This window comes from Pteropus vampyrus, unplaced genomic scaffold (genome assembly GCF_000151845.1).
Source record: "Pteropus vampyrus isolate Shadow unplaced genomic scaffold, Pvam_2.0 Scaffold6, whole genome shotgun sequence".
NCBI lineage: Eukaryota > Metazoa > Chordata > Mammalia > Chiroptera > Pteropodidae > Pteropus > Pteropus vampyrus.
In genome coordinates, this window is record NW_011888787.1 from 3,068,464 (window position 1) to 3,087,298 (window position 18,835).

Sequence of the window (18,835 nt, forward strand, 5' to 3'; positions counted from 1 at the left end):
ACGCCCCGGAGCCAGCTAAAGTCAATCGTAGGTCTGCTAGCCCTCACCAGCTCCTTCCTGTAGAGACCACAACGAAGGCTGTTGTTGCCATCCTGCTCTCTGGCTCCCTCCGCCTCACGAGAAACCCTGGTGCCTCCTCGTGTGGCCCTCCATGGTGTGGCGTGGAGTGCACCCTCCTCTTGGGATCTGAGTATAACAAACGATCTTTGCAGTGATAGTCACCTCCTGATCCGTCTGTCGGCCCTGCCGTATCTACGTAATAATAAAACCCGTATTTTATTTTATTTTACTTTTTTCAGGGTAAAACCTGCATTTTAAAACAGTGCCACACCCACTGATCTGTGGGTGAGAGGAAACGGTGTGGCTGTTATTCGGAAGATCCCGTTACATGGAGAGCAGGTAAGTCAGCTTCTGCTGTCGCCACCTCAAGGTGACTCGAGGCACTTGTCCCAGTGCATGGCACATTTTAAGAATCTCAGTGTTAGTTATTGTCACAATTAGATGCTGGGACACAGTGGCGAATAGTCCTTGACTTCAAGCCACTTTCAGACCATCGGAGCCTCTGTCAGAGGATCCTCACCTAGCACAGAGGGACAGAAGAGGCTCCCTGGGACCTGGAGCAGAAGTATGAGTTAGACAGGTGGAAAGAGGTGTAGGCGAGCAGAGTGTACGCCCAAGGACAAGTAAGTGGCAGGTTCCCTGAGCTAACACAATGCCTAGGCACACAGTGGGTATGTAGGCAAGTTTTTGTTTTGTCTTTAATTTGAACTGAGGCAGGAACAGATTCAGCAGTAGGTAGGGGACTACTGAAGACCAGCGGTGACTGTGCCAGTGCTCCGAGGCCAGCAGAGCCCCCCAGTTCATTGACAGCACGCGGGGACGGGCCCTTTCTCGTGGCGGAGTGTTAACTGCGCATTTATGACCTGCCGGTACCCTCACTGTGCCTGGCACGGCGTCAGTCCCCGAAGACCTTGCAATGTGAGCAATGTGAGGTGACCCCTGCCCAGGACACAGATGAGGCTAACAGCAGAGTCCTTGGGGGAGGCCATCCAAGGCCCAGTGGCTGCAAAGTCGGGGCTCCCTGTGCTCTCACCAGTCCGGGGCCCCGAAGCCAGCGGCCTGCAGACAGCACCGGTTTGGTTTGACCACAGCGAGCACCTCCTGCCTCGGTTTGGCTCCAGCCTGGGTCATGAGTCAGAAAAGCCACACTGCTCCAGGCACGATATGGTCACAGACCTTTGGTGTGTTTGTTTCCTCATCTGCAGAGAGGAACAACGTGTAACTTCTCTTTCCTGGCAGAAGACCTTGGGGTCATGAGAATTCACCTAAACACCAAGGGACCTTCTGTACCATCTGACCCTCACCTTTCCGCTTGGTGGGAATCTCAAAATCGATCCCGTTGAATCCATTTCTTTTATCTTTGGTGAAAAGCTACGATGCTTTCATAGGATTCAGTGAGATCAGAAGGTGCTAAAGTTACAACTGCAATTCAGCCAGAAGCCCTCGTGCAGAGATGAAGGGTAACAGAGGCCAATGTCAAGTTCCTCACACGGCTTCGATTTAAATTAAATGTCCTTTAATGAAATAAAAAACAAATGGTGCATTGCATAATATTCGTGGTCACAGTATAAAACAATACAATTAGTTCATATAACATCAGATATGGACAAAAATACGCAAGACCCTTTCTTTGTCTATGTAAAATTCGGCAGATCCTTATGTGCCACGCTAAAAAAGAAAGTCGACTTTTTTCTCCTAGTGATCTGCATACAATATTTACCACTGAGGATTTGGTCAAACCGTGGAGAACTTATCCAAATCTCAGTTCCCTTCTTCTCCTGGCGTCGTCAGTGAAGCTAAAAAAAAAAAAAATTTTTTTTTTTTCTGAAAGTAGCAAGTTGTATAGTATTGCTTATTACTCCTGCCAAAAAAGGCTCAGTCTTTGGCTCACAGATGTCAGTGACAAAATCATGGCTGCAGACATGTCTGCAAAGCAAGAAGCAAGAGCCACCAAGGAAAACACAGGGTTCAGGTGGGGGAGGCCTGCTTCGCCAGGACCTCAGGGAAGCCAGTGTGGGCCGGAGGGGAGAAAAGACACAAATAAATACATTTCCAAATTAAGATTTAATGAAATCCAGTTGGTAAGTCAGAGTTCCACTGTGAAAAGTCTGAAAAGTGGTTAAAAAGTCAGTTTGCATTTTTTTTTTTTTTTTAAGTGTAAAGTGTATGTAAACATTCTAAAGTAAACAATTTAAAGTAATTTTGAAGCTCCTAGCTGAAAGAGCTTAAGCTCTTTCTGGGGATACTTTTATGATTTAAAAAAAAAAAAAAAAAAAGCCAAACGTTTCATAAAGTTTCTTTTTGTTAAGAAGTGCAATTTCGTCTGTGTGAACTGTGGCTAGGTCCTTCTTCCACTCACTCCAGTGCTTCTGGCAGGAGCCTCTTCCAGAGGAGCACTTGGCGGCTCTATTTGGTACAACAAGAGTGTATCCCACACTTTTAAAAGGACACACATTCCAGGCAAGCTTATTTCCCCAGAAGGAATGAGATCCTTGGTACAACGCCCTGGGAATTCTGCCCCCTACCCCAGTGACCTGCAGTTTGGCCGGCCCAATGGACAGAGGGTGGGGTTGGGGGTCAATGCTTTAGCAACCCCAGCCTTGAACTGCAACAGCAGTTTGAAAGGAAGAGGTACAGCGTGTGAGCACACGTCACCTTCACTACTACCGAGTGTCTGGTGTGACCCATTCATGGTTTCGCACACACCTGGGGCCACCTGGTCACGTCCAAAGCTAAGTACGTGTCCTGTCTACCGAGAAGGGCCTGGGCTACCATGATCCTGAATCTGCTTTTAGTGTGACAACCGCCAGGGCCTGAAGGCACCGGCACTACCAACACAGCACCTGTGTAGGGTTCTCTCTCGAATTCCGGTTTGGACCATCACCTGCGACCCACCTCCTCTAAAACAGCAGTTAGGAAATGACATGTAGAAAATACCCAGCTCTAGAGCCGTCAAGGCCTCCTCCTCCTCCACCACTTATGCTCTGCTGAGTCATGCCGGCTGCCCGTCTTCCTGCCACAGACGCCAGGCCTGCGGGTCATCTGTACTGCCACCGTTAGTGCAGAAATCTATCCCACGAGTGGTCCCCTCGGTGGGCAGAACAAAAAGAAAAACTTAAGTGGAAATCACCTGGGGGTGACTCACTGGGAAGTGCAGAATGAATCACAGAGCAGCAGAGTGAGGAAGCGGCGGGGAGGGTGGTGAGCCAGGAGGGGTACCGCCCGTCCGGCCCCTTGTGACAAAGAGCCACACATGAATGGCCATCACTTTGTATGACTTTATTGCTCAAAACAAATGTATCCTTTTTCCCCTTCGGAAGACAGAGCAGTGTTAGAGCCTTCGGAGCCAGGACAGCAGCACGGAGGACAGCGATGAGGGACGTGAGTCCCCGTGAGCCTCAGAAAGCCCCGCTGGGACCCTGGCGGAAGGCAGTGCCGTGCCGGGGGCGAGACACGTCAGGATGGCCTCTGCTCCGCTCCGCTCTCAGGCCTGCTCTGCAGGCTGTCCTCACGGCAAAACATTGCTGGTTTCCTTCGTGCTCCTAAGAGGAAGGCAAACGTGCCACGAGGTGGATCCTTTCTCCCGAGCCCCCTGCAGGGGGCCTTACAGAGGCCTGAGGGACTGAAAAGGTCAGAGAAAACGCATGGTTCTTCTAGACAGTTTCTGAGTCCGTGATGTCAGAAAGTCTTGCAAGCAGTGCTTCTCCTTCACGTTAAGGAGACCAAGCGGCTTGTGAAGGAGGTGGGTTATATGTGGGTACCCCCAGCAGTCCGTTGGTGCGCAAGGCCGTTGCCTCCTGCAGAACGCAGGAGAGGGGCGTGGAGATGGCGTCTTCCGCCTGACACGCCTCTGGCACCCCTGAGCATCCCGGCACGATCTGCAGAAACCTAACTCTCAGGATCCACCTTGTGGCCTCGGCACAATCGGAGTGTCGGTTCCTTCCCCTGTCCCCAACCTCCCCTCCCTTGCAGACCTTCGTAACTACTGCCCTGGACAGAGGTGGCTGTGTATTTTTCTTCATATTCATTCTTAAGGCTAAGGTGGCAAGATAAGGTGCTCGGTGGAGAGCCAAATTCTAGATTCCAGGGCCGCCCCTTCCGCATTCTCACTCCAAGCAAATCGCAAAGAAACGGACAGAGGGCAGAGGGGGCAAGAAACAATACGCGTTTGGGCTCAATAAGAAGTTACATACTGCAAGTTTAGATTTCAAATGTAGTCCCAAACCCCTGAAAATAGGGGGTGGCGCCGGTGGCGCAAGCGAGCCTCTGGCGCTGCCCTGCGTTGTCACTTCCGGCCGGAGTACAGGGTGGCAGCTGGCAGCTCTCGCGACACCGGCCTCAGCCCGCAGGCAGTTACCTGCTGACCCAAGACAAAGAACTCCGAATACCATCACCCCTTCCTCACACCACAACCCCTCGAAACGAAAGACACACACACACACGCGCGCGCGCGCGCACACACACACACACACACACACACACACGTCAGACATCTATAAACCAGTAGGAGAAAAAATTAGGTGGTTAACCATTAAAAAGCCGCAGCTGGGGACACACGCGCCCGGCCGTCGCCGGCCAGTGCCGTGGGGAGGGAAGCTGTGTGCTGGTAAACGTGTCCGCGCTCAGAGCTTGACATGCAGAGGAGAGCGCCAGGTCCCACCTGAGATGAGAGAGGACTGGGTTTTCGCGCAACACGCGTCTCGTGAAAATGTCCTCTTCGCGCCCAAAGTACCCCTGGACCGTCCCGCCGGCCGCCGCCTCCCCGGGCACCAGCCTAGTCCATCTCCATGGACATGAGCCGCCGGCGCTCACGCCTCGTCTCCTGGATCTCCTTCTTACAACACCAGCGGGAGCTGCAGTACCCGATGAGGCAGGAGAGGAGCCCGATGACCGCGGACAGCCCAGCGCCGATCAGCAGCGGGTACTTGAAGGCGTTCAGCACTGGGAGGGGGGACAGCAAAGGGAAGCGGGGTTAGTGACGCCGGGAGGCGGCCCCAGGGAAGCACCGGGCCCCGCGCTCCCCACCCCGAGCGAAGTCTCCCCGAAAGACCAGATGTCATTCATCCCACACCCAGCACCTAGCCCAGCGCTTGAGACAGGAGCGGCTCGGCCCTCTGTCCAAAATAAAAAATTAAAAAAAAGAGCAAATCTCTCCCCGCCCAGCTCCGTGGGGGAGAAAAGGAAAACAGAACAAAGACTTCATTCGCCGTCTTTGAATGTCAATTTGCTTTTTAGGGTTTTGGCAGGAGACTGATTTTTAAAAGTCAGTATAAGGGCAGCACATATTCGGCAGCAGATGCCTCCTTAAAAAAAATGTGCGTAAATCAATTCTATGCATCAAATAACTGATGTGTGCTAGGGGAGCTATTTTAAGTAACACTATAGTAAATTATCTAGCAAAGTGAATAATCACCCCCTCACTTGTTTGGTGAATCTGGGTTTATCATATGGAGTCACTTCAAGCAACGAATTTCTAAGATGCAAATAGGGTACAAGTGACTGTGTGTCAGGAATGCATAAGCACTGCTTAGATCCCACACCCCAAACCCCATGTTGCCTTCCCCGTCCCCCCCGTGTGGATGCTGGCACTGTGGGAGGTGCCTGACATTTAGTACGACTGAATTTTCACGAGCGCCCTATGAAAGATTATCATCCCATTTTCCCAGAGAAGAAACAAAGGATCAGAAAGGCTGTCACCTGTGGAAGAGCTTCCCCCCAATTCCAGTCTCTCCCACACTGACACATCAGCAGGGAACACACACTCGAAAGCTCCTGTGGACCCCTGGGGACCCCTGGACTTGAGTTCTCTCCATGGAGTTTCTTCAGTTAATGTTTACTCTGAAGATCTTTGCAGAGAAGACAGTTCTCATTAACTAAGGAATGGCTGTCCCCACGTTGGGTGCTCAGGAACCAAAGGGGTAGGAAGGGGGCCCTTGACCACCTAGGCAGGCTGACCCTGGTGGTCAGTGTGGGCGAACAAGGCAGAGAGCTCATCCTTCCATCTTGGGGTTCCAGGAAGAACCTCATCCATGTTGGGGACACCCGGAGGAGTCTCCCTTTCCAAGAAGCGAAACCACCATTTGGGCAAGAGTGGCAGAAACCCATCGCAGCCTTGCCTGGAGACCCAGACATGCTCTCTCGACTGTTCTCGGCCTCTGCCCGGCAGAACCTGTGCCAGCTCTAGGACACAGTAAAGTGGGTTTGTACGTAATACATAGAAAGCATCAAAAATCTTTCCAATCAGTCTTCAGAATCATTTCTCAACGGTGCCTCCAGCACACAATACACAAGCGAGGGCTGCTTGCGCTCTGTCCCGGCCAGGTCTAGAGACAAAGCAGGCCGTGCAGTAGGAACATTCCTCACACGGGGGAACCTGGGCTCTGCCAGCTGCAGCAGCACTGCACAGAGAGAAGGCAGTCCCTGAACCCCGAGAGAAGTGTTTGCCTGCCATTCTTACCATCCATCTTCACAGTTATAAAGACGGGCTTGGAGAAGATCTCTGCCTCCTTCTGCCAGGAGCCTGTTGGTGACTTCACCCAGGGAGTCACGGAGCAGTAGTAGTTGCCGAAGTCCTGGTCCTCGGAGCCGTGCACTTGCAGCAAGAACTCCAGCTCGCTCACCCGCTCCAGGCTGAGGTCGCTCTTCCAGTCCCTCGGGGCTGTGTGCACGATCCCCTTCCGGTCCAGAGAAGACAGCAGGACGGGGGCCTTGTCTAGGCCAAAGGAGTGCACCGCAGACCAAGACACATCAAAGGCCATGTCATCTACGGATGAGCAAACCAAAACCCCAGGGTCAGTACTGTGGGCCGACAGAGAGACTACGTATGACTAACGTGCACGTCACCTGACTACGAGCCAGGACAGCTCCACCTGCCTTAGGTCTCACCGAATCCTCACAAGGAGCCTGTGGCGAAGGTCTTACCACACTCCACACTCTACACGGACACTCCACACTCTACACGGCGGGACCGAATACCTTGCTCGAGGCCACACAGCCAGTGGGGCAGCAGCGCGTGCGGCTCAACCCAGAGTCCACCCTCTAAACCACGCCCCCGCCACCACTCGGCCTAAGATGCACAGGAACAAGGATCAGACCCCAAGCTGTGTCCTACAGAGAACGCAGGATGTAAAGCTGGTACACGGTGACATCACATGCTCTGTCTCCCAAAGAAAGCAGGGTCCTTTGACGTTTCGGGCAGAAGAACCCAAGACTGGAAGGACACGAAACTCGCAAGGAAGGAAAGGCACATCGAGCGACTCGTCCAACACTCAGAGTTGTAAACCGTTTAGATTTTATTGTTTGCTGTGTTTTTCCCCCTGCAGAAGTGCTTAAGTTCAGAACAAGAGGAAAAAAACCGTCAAGCTGAGAAAATTGAGCACAGTCTAACAGTCCCAGAGAGTAATGCTGCTGAATCGTAAAATTACTCTGCAAAATTAAGGTTCTAACAGCCTCAAATAAATTAACACGGGCATAAGAGAAATGAGACTTTGGCACAAGGGGCGATTCTCACAGAATGTGGGGACGGAGCGCACATCATGAGCCCGTGCCCCCTTGTTTCTACTGTTACCAACTGATATCAGCTATGGCAGGTCTGAGACTCACCCAGCAGATGAGAAAGGACTGCAAGGCCACAAACACTGTTTCATCTTAAATCCACTCGACAAGGCTTTCTACATAAATGTGGAATTACACAATTTTTGTTAAACAAAGCCATATTTACTCATTCAGGAAAAACACACTCCTAACAACCTCAAAAAGCACATCATAAGGCAAAGAAAGAAATGATACTCAGAGGCTTGCAAGAATTTCTACAAAATTATCCAGATGATAATTCCTTTTCGACTCACTCTAAAAATATTAAGGTCCACGACAAATCTCAGCTCTACCTATGGGATGACAGCTCTCTACTCCGATGCCCAAAACACCTTTTCTTTCTTCCCATCGACCCACCGTGGCACTTGAGCGTAAAACTCGATGGCTCCCCGTGTACAGGTCATCTCTTGCCATGAAGACCAACTCTCTGGGGCAGAGGGAGTGTTGTCCACACCGCCAACGTCCTCACACCCTCATGGTGCCTGAGCAGAGCAGACACCCACATCACTGTCGTGTACAAAAACTCTAGCTCGGTGCTGCTGTCACCTGCAGGTGCTGGGGGGTTACTGAAGGCAAAAAGTCACGCTGTGTCCCCGTTATTTGTCCCTAGACTCTAACCCCAGTCCTGCTGTGCCAGGATCCCTGAGCTAGACGCCCAGCACCAGCCCTTGTTAGCCTGGCGGTGTGACCTGGGTGAGTCACTTAAATTCACTGTGACTTAGTTTCCTCATCTGTGAGATGAGAATGACGACATCGCCATGGTTAAGTCAGTTACCTCACAGAATGCTTAGAACAGTCCCCAGAACGCAGCGAGTGCTCAATAAAAGGTGGTCGCCGTGAACTTGCTCACCTCCACAGCTGGACACACCACTCTCTACCAACAGGCGCTGCGGCAGGAAGGACGTCACCGCCTGTGGCGGAGTCCCCAGCTGCCGCAGCCGTTGGCTGCCGACTCTCTCACACCTGGACTGTCTGTCCTCCAGAGGACTGGCCACAGCTGATGGAAGCCACCTGTTGGCCAGTGACGAAACACCCTTGCTTCCCAGCCATTCAGCCTGTGGACAAGGGCTGAGTAATGGGGGACATAGAAGCTCAGCCAGTCCGTTACCTCATGGAGGCCACATTATTCTGCGGCAAAACCCACGCTCCGGAGCCCCCTGTGGGGAGCTAGACTTGTTTTGAATTCACATCATTGCCTGCTCCACCTGGATTCACTTGCTCCCTCACGGTTTTCTCTTGAGAGCCACAGCATCCATGAATCACTGGCACACGTGTCTCAGGCTCTGCTTCTAGAGAAACTGACCCGAGCCACTGCCTCGAAACGGCCATCTGCCTCATCCCTCCCCCCAAACCCTGGCACACGAGTGCCTTGGCATCTGGCCCACTTACATAACGTGTCCTTTCCAACAGAAAATTCCTTTAGAGCCCGTAGGATGCGTAAGGAAAAACGAAATTACAACTTGTGTTTAATTATTCAGAATCTTCCACCCACACAGTCCAAGAGTGCAAAGTTCTGGAAAATTGTGATCTGCAAGATAACAGCTACCTATAGCTTTTGCAATTACTCTGGAGGAAAACGCTTTTTATATTAAGGGCACAGCTGGTGACCCATTAATTAACTGAGAAAGAGCATTTAAATGATTTATTTTTGTATATATCTTAAACGAACGTTAAGGGTAAAAATGGTCTTACGTTCTTTTAATTTTTAAAAAGATTTCCCTGTCCGTTCCCTGGCAGACTCCTCCTTTTACATTCATTTGCACCTCTGAATCCTACTTGGCGCCCTCCGCACACAGGCACAGCACAGTCGTGCGCCCCGTAGCACGTTACGGTCAACGACAGACCAAGAGCTGAAAACTTCCTATCGCCTAGTGACGTCATGGCCGTGGCACTGCGGTCCTCGTGTCTGGCGACGCTGGAGTAAACAGCGGTGGGCTGCTCCCCCGACGGGCGAGTAAGCGCACTCTGCGATGTTCTCACGGCGCCGAAACTGCCTAACGACACGTTTCTCGGAGCAGACCCGGTCGTTAAGCAGCACGTGACTGTCACGGCAGCTCGTCGCGGGCCAGGCTCCTCCTTCTTTACCCCCCAGAACAGAGCTAACCGACTCTGTGGGTTTGGATGCGTTTCCTTCTCTTCCTTCTCGTCTCTTCCGTCAATTCTTCTTTTTCCTGCCTCTCAAGCTCAATTGTGTTTTTCGTTCCCTAAAAGAGCCACTTTTGGTGCCGATCGCCAATTCCCGGGGTCATAAACCATAGCTTACAGGCCAAACCCAGCCCACTTCTTGTTTTTGTCAATAGTTTTACTGGAACACAGCCACGCCCACTGGTTTACATTAATCTGCTCTCCCATGACACAGGTGAATAGTTGCCGCAGAGACCATCTGGCCCACGGAGCCAAATATGCTTCCCGCTTGAGTCCTTTACTTGCCAACTCTGAACGAGCTGCCATCTGAACCCTCGACGGGTGTTCCAGCAGGAGCCTGACCTTGGGCGGTGGCCACGCGGGCCTCTACTCCTCCACACCCACTCTGCTCCGTGTCCTGCTCACGGTGTTCACCCTGGATTCGTTACAGGCCGCCCTCGCTTTGCGCACAGCCTGCCTTTTAGTGTGGAACGAAAACCTGCTTCCTGCTTCCACCCTGGAGCCACACGTCTGGCGGTCTCGGCACAGACCCTGTACAACTGGCCTTTTCTTTAAGGCGTGAAAATGGCCCGTGAGAGGCCACAGCTCTGCTTGTGATGGGACAGGCGATGCAAAGACGCCCAAGGTCAAGGCATCCAGAGGAGACGAGATGTGCAGCCTCCAGACCGCGAGTCGGGTTCTCCACGAGCTCTTTAGGAGAAGGAAGAGGTGGGCACAGTTCTGCTCAGCAACAAAGACATGTAAGTGCACTTAAGGTTCTTTTAAAAAGTGAGAGTATCATTGACTGGTTGCCGAGAGGGCCGAGGAGAAAAGGTGGAAGACCCACGGCCCACAACTCTGAAAAACGCGATGCTCACGTTTTCTGCAGAGAAAGAATTTAAGAAGCTTTCCTAAGAATTTAAACTATACTATCACCCTCTGGTCACTTGCTACTCGTTTGTTCTACTCTGTATTTCTTCATAGCATTAATCACCATCTGATAGTATATGGTGATTTCTTTCTTGTCTGCTTCCTTAACCGGGCTGCAAGCCCCATGCGGGCAGACTTTGGATGCTTACGTCACTCCCAGCATTTAGAACAGCCCCCGTATACAGAAGGAGCTCAATCCATATCTGAATGAAAAAGAAGAGAATGAAAGATAAAAATGAAGGAACTGGACTCTGCCGGTGGGTTTCACATCAGCTTGAACCGGCCCTGGAAGGGGCCCACTGATCTCCTTGACAACTCAGATTAAATGTCTGGATGTGTTACCAAATCATCTAATCGATAGATGCACTTGTTCAACAAGTATTTATTAAACACATACTGAGAACAAAGTCCTGAGCTGAGCAGTTTGGGGATAAAGAGACAATCCAATCCCTGACCTCCACATTGGTATAACACAGTGGGGATGATGCAAGAAGCATTTATAAAAGCCACATGGGGAAGGAGAAAGGATGGAGAAAAGTACCTGGGTCCAGAGCCGCTCCTTCGACAGTGATGATGCAAAACAATTTGATCAGCTCTCCCCGGACGACTGATGGCGTGTCCGAATACACGGAGGCATTAAATATAGGACCTGCGAGAAAGTGACGTCACCCCATTATTCTCTTTCACACTTTTGCTTACATTCCATGCTTGATGCTCTAAAGACCATCTAAATGAGGATCCCCTTCCTTGGAACTGGGCTAGAAACTCACAAAATAGGTGTGCTAAGGTCGCTTTTCTTCTACTGAGAGAGACATGTCCCTGGGCACACCTGAATGAGCTTCATTTTAAGATTACAACCAAAATATGACCGTTGCGAAAAAATTACTGTCCTTACAGTGGCTTTTCCTTTACCTCTTTTCTGATGACAACCGCAGTGTCTCGTTTAAAGGCCCCCGCCACCTCCCACCCGGGTACAGACTGGGTCGCTTCTGTGTGGTTCATCTCCAGGCCAGGTGGCTTGACAATCAGAAGGATGAGGCCTGGATCAGGGACGCTCTGGGTCCCGCTGGAATGAGCAGCCTCGTTGTTTTGGGTGCTGGGGACAGAGGCCCTGCTGTTAGGAGGCTGAAACCCAGTAAGGAGACTGGAGGGCCAACGATGACAATAATTCCGTCAGGTATCATGGGAGCACTGAAGGCACGGTGCCACCTGCCAGGGGAATCAAGGTGGCATGGACATGCCTTGAAAACTCTACCCAGATCGGGTGTGTGTCACACACTTTCCTGGGGACACTCCTTTGATATCCAGTTCATTTTATAAAGGACTGCTCCCCTTCTTCCCAAAAGCCAGGAGATATTTCTACCCCAACCATGCTGACCCCTCACAGGATCCTCTCACTGCAAGGCAGAGGGGCTCCCTCTACGTTTCTCAGTTGTGAGGTAATGAGCACACATGTGAGAAACAAAATATAAAGTATAAATATTGAACATATAAAGAGAATTATCTGTGGCTCCAATGCCCTTCAGAGCCAGAGAGAGGGGCCAGATACTGTGTGTGTTTTTTAACCCTTTTGCAGCTGATTTTTAGGCGGCGGCGTTACGTAGCCTCAAACCGACCTAATCCTAAAGAACCCAACATTTATCTTATCCCAATGCCTAATATCTAGGAACAATAAAACCTAAAGAAGTTTCTAGAATACCAATATTATGGGATTTCCCTTGGAGTTCCTGTGAAGCAAAGATAGATGACCCTGGACACTGATTCTGAAACCCATTAGAAGCTAAGAATACAGGTGTCACCGCCTTTTAAATCAGATTACCAGGGGAAAAAAAAAGTGTTTTTTTTTTTAAACACAGAAAAGAAATGATCATGAGAGAGTAAAAGGTCATGCAACCCAATGAGGCAAAGAACTGAAATGGCTGTTTTCACGTGAGCATCAGTAGTGAGATGAATTCATCAGATTGCTTTCCTAACACCGAGTCCACGAGTGACCTGTGGTTGCTGGGATAACGGTGAAGGGCAGTTGTAGAATATGGAAACCCGAGAGAGGTCAGGTAGCCCTGGGTGGGTTGTGCTGAGAATTCGGATTAGCCAGAAAGCAGCAGGAAGGGACTTAACTCTAAGGCAGGGGTCCCCAACCCCCAGGCCGCAGACCAGTTCGCAGACCAGTTCGGGTCCGTGGCCTGTTAGGAACCGGGCCGCACAGCAGCAGGTGAGCAGCAGAGGAGTGAGCAAAGCTCCATCTGCATATGCAGCCGCTCCCCAGAGCCGGCATCACTGCCTCGGCTCCACCTCAGATCACCAGGCATTAGCTTCTCATAGGAGCACCGGTCCCTGGCGCCAGAAAGGTTGGGGACCGCTGCTCTAGGGGACAGAGAACATAAGAGAATGGCAGCAGGAAGTGGGGAAAGGGGTGAAAGCACAGAGGACAGGGAAACTGTACCCACTGCTGGACGTCCCGTCCTTCAATTAACTGGGCGCTCGGCCACGGTGCCCTCAGGGGCTTACCACCCTGGGTTTGCTCTACGACAGCAAGGAGGTGGGAAAGGGTTAATCCAGTTGCTTTGAGTTGCTCGGTGGTAATGACTAGGGGGACAACTTCATGCCTTACACGGCCATCTGTGGGTACAGGTTAGTAACAACCATGGTGACCAAAGGGGACATTTTTTTTTCTCTGACGAGAAATTTCACAGTTATAAAATAGAGCTACGCTAAGGGGCCTTCTCAAAGTATCCAGGCCACTTGTAAGAGACCACGAAATGATCAAACATAAAGAGGGCCTCACAACTGATTTAGATTTTTATTTACTTAATTTGAACCAGCAAAGAAAGACTTATCTGATTTGGACTAATTTCACTCTTTTTTCTTTACATTTCCAAAGAAAACCCCAAAATGCCTTCTAGGTCCTGAGTTACAGTTCTAATTTCCCCCTAGTGGCCGTAGCTGTGGGAACAACAGCGTGTTTGTGCTTTGGCTTTCCATGCAGCCGAGGACCAGGGAAAAGACCTTCACCGTAAACTTGTCATAGCAGGGGGTTCCTGCTAATGAAATCCACAATTCACTGTAAATGTGGGCCATTACCCCAGGCTTAGAAACGTGGTTTTTGGTTTTTTTTATGGTCAATGTCTAGGGTAATGCTGTTTTTGTAAGGGGATTTGTCTGGTTAACTTCAGAAAGGACAAGGCTACAGTGTAGAGAAGTGAACACCTAGTCACTAGATGTCCCCCGATTCCTAGTCTGCGGAGAGTACCCGGACCACTTAGCTTTTAAATACAAACACTGACACGAACCATATTCTAATTCCAGCCCCTAAGCAGAGGCTGCTAACAGCAGCATTATTGTGATAGTGAAAATTGCAGACCATCTGCATCTCTATCAACAGAGTGCTGGTTAACCGAATTCTAGTAGGTGGTCATTTAACCTGGTCTTTACCTAGAATTTGTTATCACCTGGAAAATACTTATCTTACAGTGTTAAAAGGGGTGTGTAGGGGGGTAGGGAGTAGGTCATAAAATTGCGTGTACAGCCTGGTCTCTAAGTCATGAAGACAACATACAAGAGAAAAATTCTAGGAAGACAAACACCACAAATTAAGTTTATAGGTGATTCTCTTTTCCTTCTTTCTACTCTGCTATATTCTTCAAAATTTCTCTATTAAAGAGAAAAACTATTATTATTATTTTTTTTTTATAAAAGATCAAAACCTTTAATGCCAACCCATTTAAACCATATTTTTTCCCCCAACAGTAAAAGTCACGACTCGGTAGAGTCCCTTGGGAAATGCAGCCCTCATAACAAGAGAGAAGTAGAAGTGCCCTGGGGCCAGGGACCAGGGATCAGGAAGCTGGGCACCAGGAAGGACCTCTTGGCTAGATGTATCTGACAGCGCACTGCCGCTTTTTGGGAAGTGATGGCTCTTTGGTATTAAGTCAATAATTGCTGGGGACTATTCAGGGCTATGGCATTGTGCTGGGTGTTGGATTTGACGGCAGCTTCTCTTCAACTGTGACCTGGCCATGACAACTTCAGGGATTGAATAAAATAAAACCTTAGGCAGACTGCTCAACCTGGAAGCTAAGGTATTTTTCTTTTTCCTGTTACGCTGAGACTTAAAGAATTGAGAAATTAATTCAAAATCCATTGCTCACCCAGAAATACAAAAGATTTTGCGTTTCCCCTCTTCCTCATAACAGTTTTAAAGAATCGTCAAATAAGAAATGTAAAACAGGATGGAGTAAATTCCTACAGATAGTAAAACAGATATATAAATACAATATATATCTGTATATATAAACAGATATATAAATAGTTATCAAATTCCTACAGATAGTAAAACAGATATATAAAGGAGAAAAAAACACATAACCACCTAAATCTTAACAGACATAGAAAAAGCATTTAAAAACATCCTAACACCTCTTCGTGATAAAAACACTCAACAAACTAGAAATGAAAGGTCACTTCCTCAACTCAACAAAGGCCTCTGTGAAAAACCCACAGCTACCATGACCCTTAACAGTGAAAGACTGACCACCTTTCCCCTAAGATCAGGAACAAGACGAGATATCCACTTGGGCTACGACTATTCCACATTGTGCCAGAGGTTCTAGGCAGGAGAATCAGGCAAGAAAAATAGAAGGTATTCAGTTTGAAAAGGAAGAAATAAAACTATCTTTATTTGTAAATAACATAATCTTGTATTTTAAAAATCCTAGGGAATCAACCAAAAAAACTATTGGAACTAATAAACAAGTCCAGCTAGGTGGCAGGATACAAGAATAATATACAAAAATCAGTTGTGTTTCTATACACTTGTAATGAACAAACTGAAAAAGAAATTAGGAAAGCAATTCCATTTACAATAGCATCAAAAAGAATAAAATACTTAGGATAAAGGAAAGAAGTTAAGAGATTTGTACACTAAAAACTACAAAACACCATTGACAAAAACTAAAGCCCCAAATAAATGGAAAGACATCCTATGTTTATGGATTGGAATATAATACTGTTGAATGGCTCTACTTTCCAAATTGATCTACAAATTCAACACCATCTCTATCGAAGTCTGTCTTTTTTCCAGAAATCAATGGGCAGATCCCAGAAATTGATATGGAAATGCAAGGGACCCAGAACAGCCAAAACCATCTTGACAAAGAATAAAGTTAGAAGGCTCACACTTCCTACATTCAAAACCTACTACGAAGCTACGAAGCTACAGTAATCAAACAATGTGGTCCTGGTATAGGAACAGATATATAGACCAATGAGATAGAACCGAGAGTCCATAAAAAAACCCCTTCATTTATGGTTAAATAACTTGTGACAAATGTGCCAAGTCAATGGGAAAAAGAAGAGATTTTTACCAAATAGTGCTTAGGACAGCTGAGAATTCACATGCAAAAGAATAAACTGAATCCCTTCCTCATGCTACACACAAAAATTAATTCAAAAAGGATCACAGCCCTAATGTAAGAAGAGCGACAACTTTATAAAGCTCTTAGAAGAGAAGAGGGGCATAAATCTTCACAATAGTGGGGTAGGCAATGGTTTCTTAGCTATGCCACCAAAACCATGAGCAACAAAAAGTGAAAATAAATCGGACTTCATCAACATTAAAAAACTTAGGAACTTCAAGGGACGACATTAAGAAAGTGAAAAGACAACCCACAGAGTGGGAGAAGATATTTTCAAATTATATCTCTGTTAAGAAACTTGCATCTAGATTCTATGGAAAACTCTACTAGTCAATGACAAAAAAATAACTCGACTTGAAAAGAGGCAAATGATTTGAAGAGATTTCTCCAGAGAAAATATATCTAACCAATAACTACATGAAAAGATGCTCAACATCGATAGTCATTAGGGAAATGCAAATTAAAACCACAATGAAGTATTACTTCACACCCACTCGGTTCGCTATAATCAAAAACATGGAGAATAACAGGGTTAGTGAGGATGTGGAGAAATCAGAATTCTCGTACACTGCTGGTGGGAACGTAAAGTGGTGCCAGTGTGGCTGCTTTGGAAAACAGTCTGGCCGTTCTTCGAAGAGTTAAACATCACCCCTAGCTGAGAAATGAAAACTTAATTCCACACAAAACTTGTACACTAATTTTTATCTCAGTATTATTAATAACAATCAAAAGATGGAAACTTTAAATGTCCATCGACAGACGAATGGATAAACAAAATGTGGTATATCCACACAATGGAATATTACTTAGTCATATAAAGGACAACAGCACTGATACTGCTATAACACGGATGGACCTTGAGAACATTATGCTAAGGGAAGGAAGCCAGCCACAGAAGTCCACATACACGATTCGATTCACATAAAATGTCCAGAAGAGGCAAATCCATAGAGATAGAAAGTAGATTAGTAGTTGCCAGGGGCTGGGGGTGGCATTACTACTAACAGATACAGAGTTCCTTTTACAGCGATTAATAAATTCTGGAATTATATAGTGGTGATGGTTGTACAACTCTATAAATATGCTAAAAACCAGTGAATATTACAGTTAAAATAGGTGAATTTTACGGTATGTAAACTATATCTCCATAAAGCTGTTATTAAAATACAAAACTCGCAGATATATGATAAAAGAGAACTGTGCTTTTGCTGCTTTTTCCAAATCCAAGGGTTCAGGTTGATATTTACTCTTCATTAATCTAAAGGCTGAGATTCAAAGATGCCTGAAGACTATTTCACTATACACTATTAAAAGTTATAACAACATAAAATAATATTAATTAGAAAACAAACTTTCTTAAGGTCTAGTTTACCTTTCATATAAATGGTAATAATTTAATTCAACAAATATCTTACATTCATTATACTAATTCATTTAATACCTGAATTTTTACAGGTGAGTATGAATTTATGCATTCAGAAATTTCTAACTGGAACCCAGGGCAGATTTAGTGAAAACACTGAGTATTAAACTCACAAATGATGATCCTTTACCTTGACCTTCTAAATAAGATTGGGGATCAAAGACTCTTAAATCAGTTACCTGTTGAAACACACACACATACACAAAGATTTGTCAGAGAAGATTAATGAATTACACAGGTGAATAAGAAATATTTCTATTTGAGAATAGGTATCTCTGTCATTAAAAAAAAGTGGACCCTTCTGCCTTATAGCATAAAAACATTTTAGTTATCAAAGATAAAACCAATTCCAAATCAACATAAAAATGCCCTTGTTTTAATTAATTTTCTCCTAGATGAACACCACTAACGACTATTCCTAACAAATCAGGCTCACAGATATAGTCATCTACACCACTGGCAGCGACTTAACTGATAGGACATCTTTTTCCAGTCCAAAAGCAAGATCAGGCTTAAGGTGGAGATACTCAGTCTTTATATGGGAATACTGCCCTGATAAGGTGAGCCAAGGATACTGCCCATCATCTTCAGTCCTAGGGACCTCGAAGAGTGAAAGCCACAGGGCTGGATAGGATGGGGTCCTAGCTCTGAATCTTCCACTTCTGCAAAGTCATTTAGCCTCTCTGGAGGCTCAGTTCCTGCTCTCTTTATTCATACTCCGCCATGTTCCCTAAAGATTTTGAAATAGATATTTATCTTTAAAAAAATGAGGGTCAAAATAATAATGATGAGATGGTATGTTCACCCCCAAAAATTATACAGAAATGTTCATAGCATCGTTACTCAAAATAGTCAAGAATTAGAAACACCCAGATGGCCACCGGCTGATGAATGGATAAACAAATGTGGTGTGTCCACGCAATGGAATATTACTCAGTCATAAAAAGGGATGAAGGACCAATACACGCTATAACACGGATGACCCATGAAAACATTACACTGAAGTGGAAGAAGCCACACACAAAGACCACATAGTATGCCCCATTAGTGTGAAATGTCCAGAAGAGGCAAGTTTATAGAAAGAGAAAGCAGGGATGTGGTCGCTGGGGAATCGGAGGTTGCAGGGGTGGTGTCAGTGGTGCGGGGTTTCTCTGGAGTGGAATGAAAACGTTCTATAATTGACTGTGGTGATGGCTGCACAACTTTGTGAATATACTGAAAGCCACTGGATTACGCTTCAAATGGGTAAACTGTATGGCATACGAATCACATCTCAATAAAGCTGTGAAAA

The 18,835-nt window shown here is 47.1% G+C and overlaps 1 protein-coding gene across 1 annotated transcript in view; it reads right to left on the minus strand.

The window, feature by feature from the left end:
- Window positions 1-1,554: 1,554 nt before the first annotated feature.
- Window positions 1,555-18,835, minus strand: part of PTGFRN (prostaglandin F2 receptor inhibitor) — a gene marked incomplete at its 5' end in the record, with an annotated part of 43,122 nt that continues 25,841 nt past the window's right edge. Inside the window, 3 exons of the mRNA XM_023534893.1 lie at window positions 1,555-5,001; window positions 6,518-6,823; window positions 11,249-11,356. Coding sequence (XP_023390661.1) covers window positions 4,835-5,001; window positions 6,518-6,823; window positions 11,249-11,356 — 581 coding nt within the window. The remainder of the gene's footprint in view (window positions 5,002-6,517; window positions 6,824-11,248; window positions 11,357-18,835) is intronic.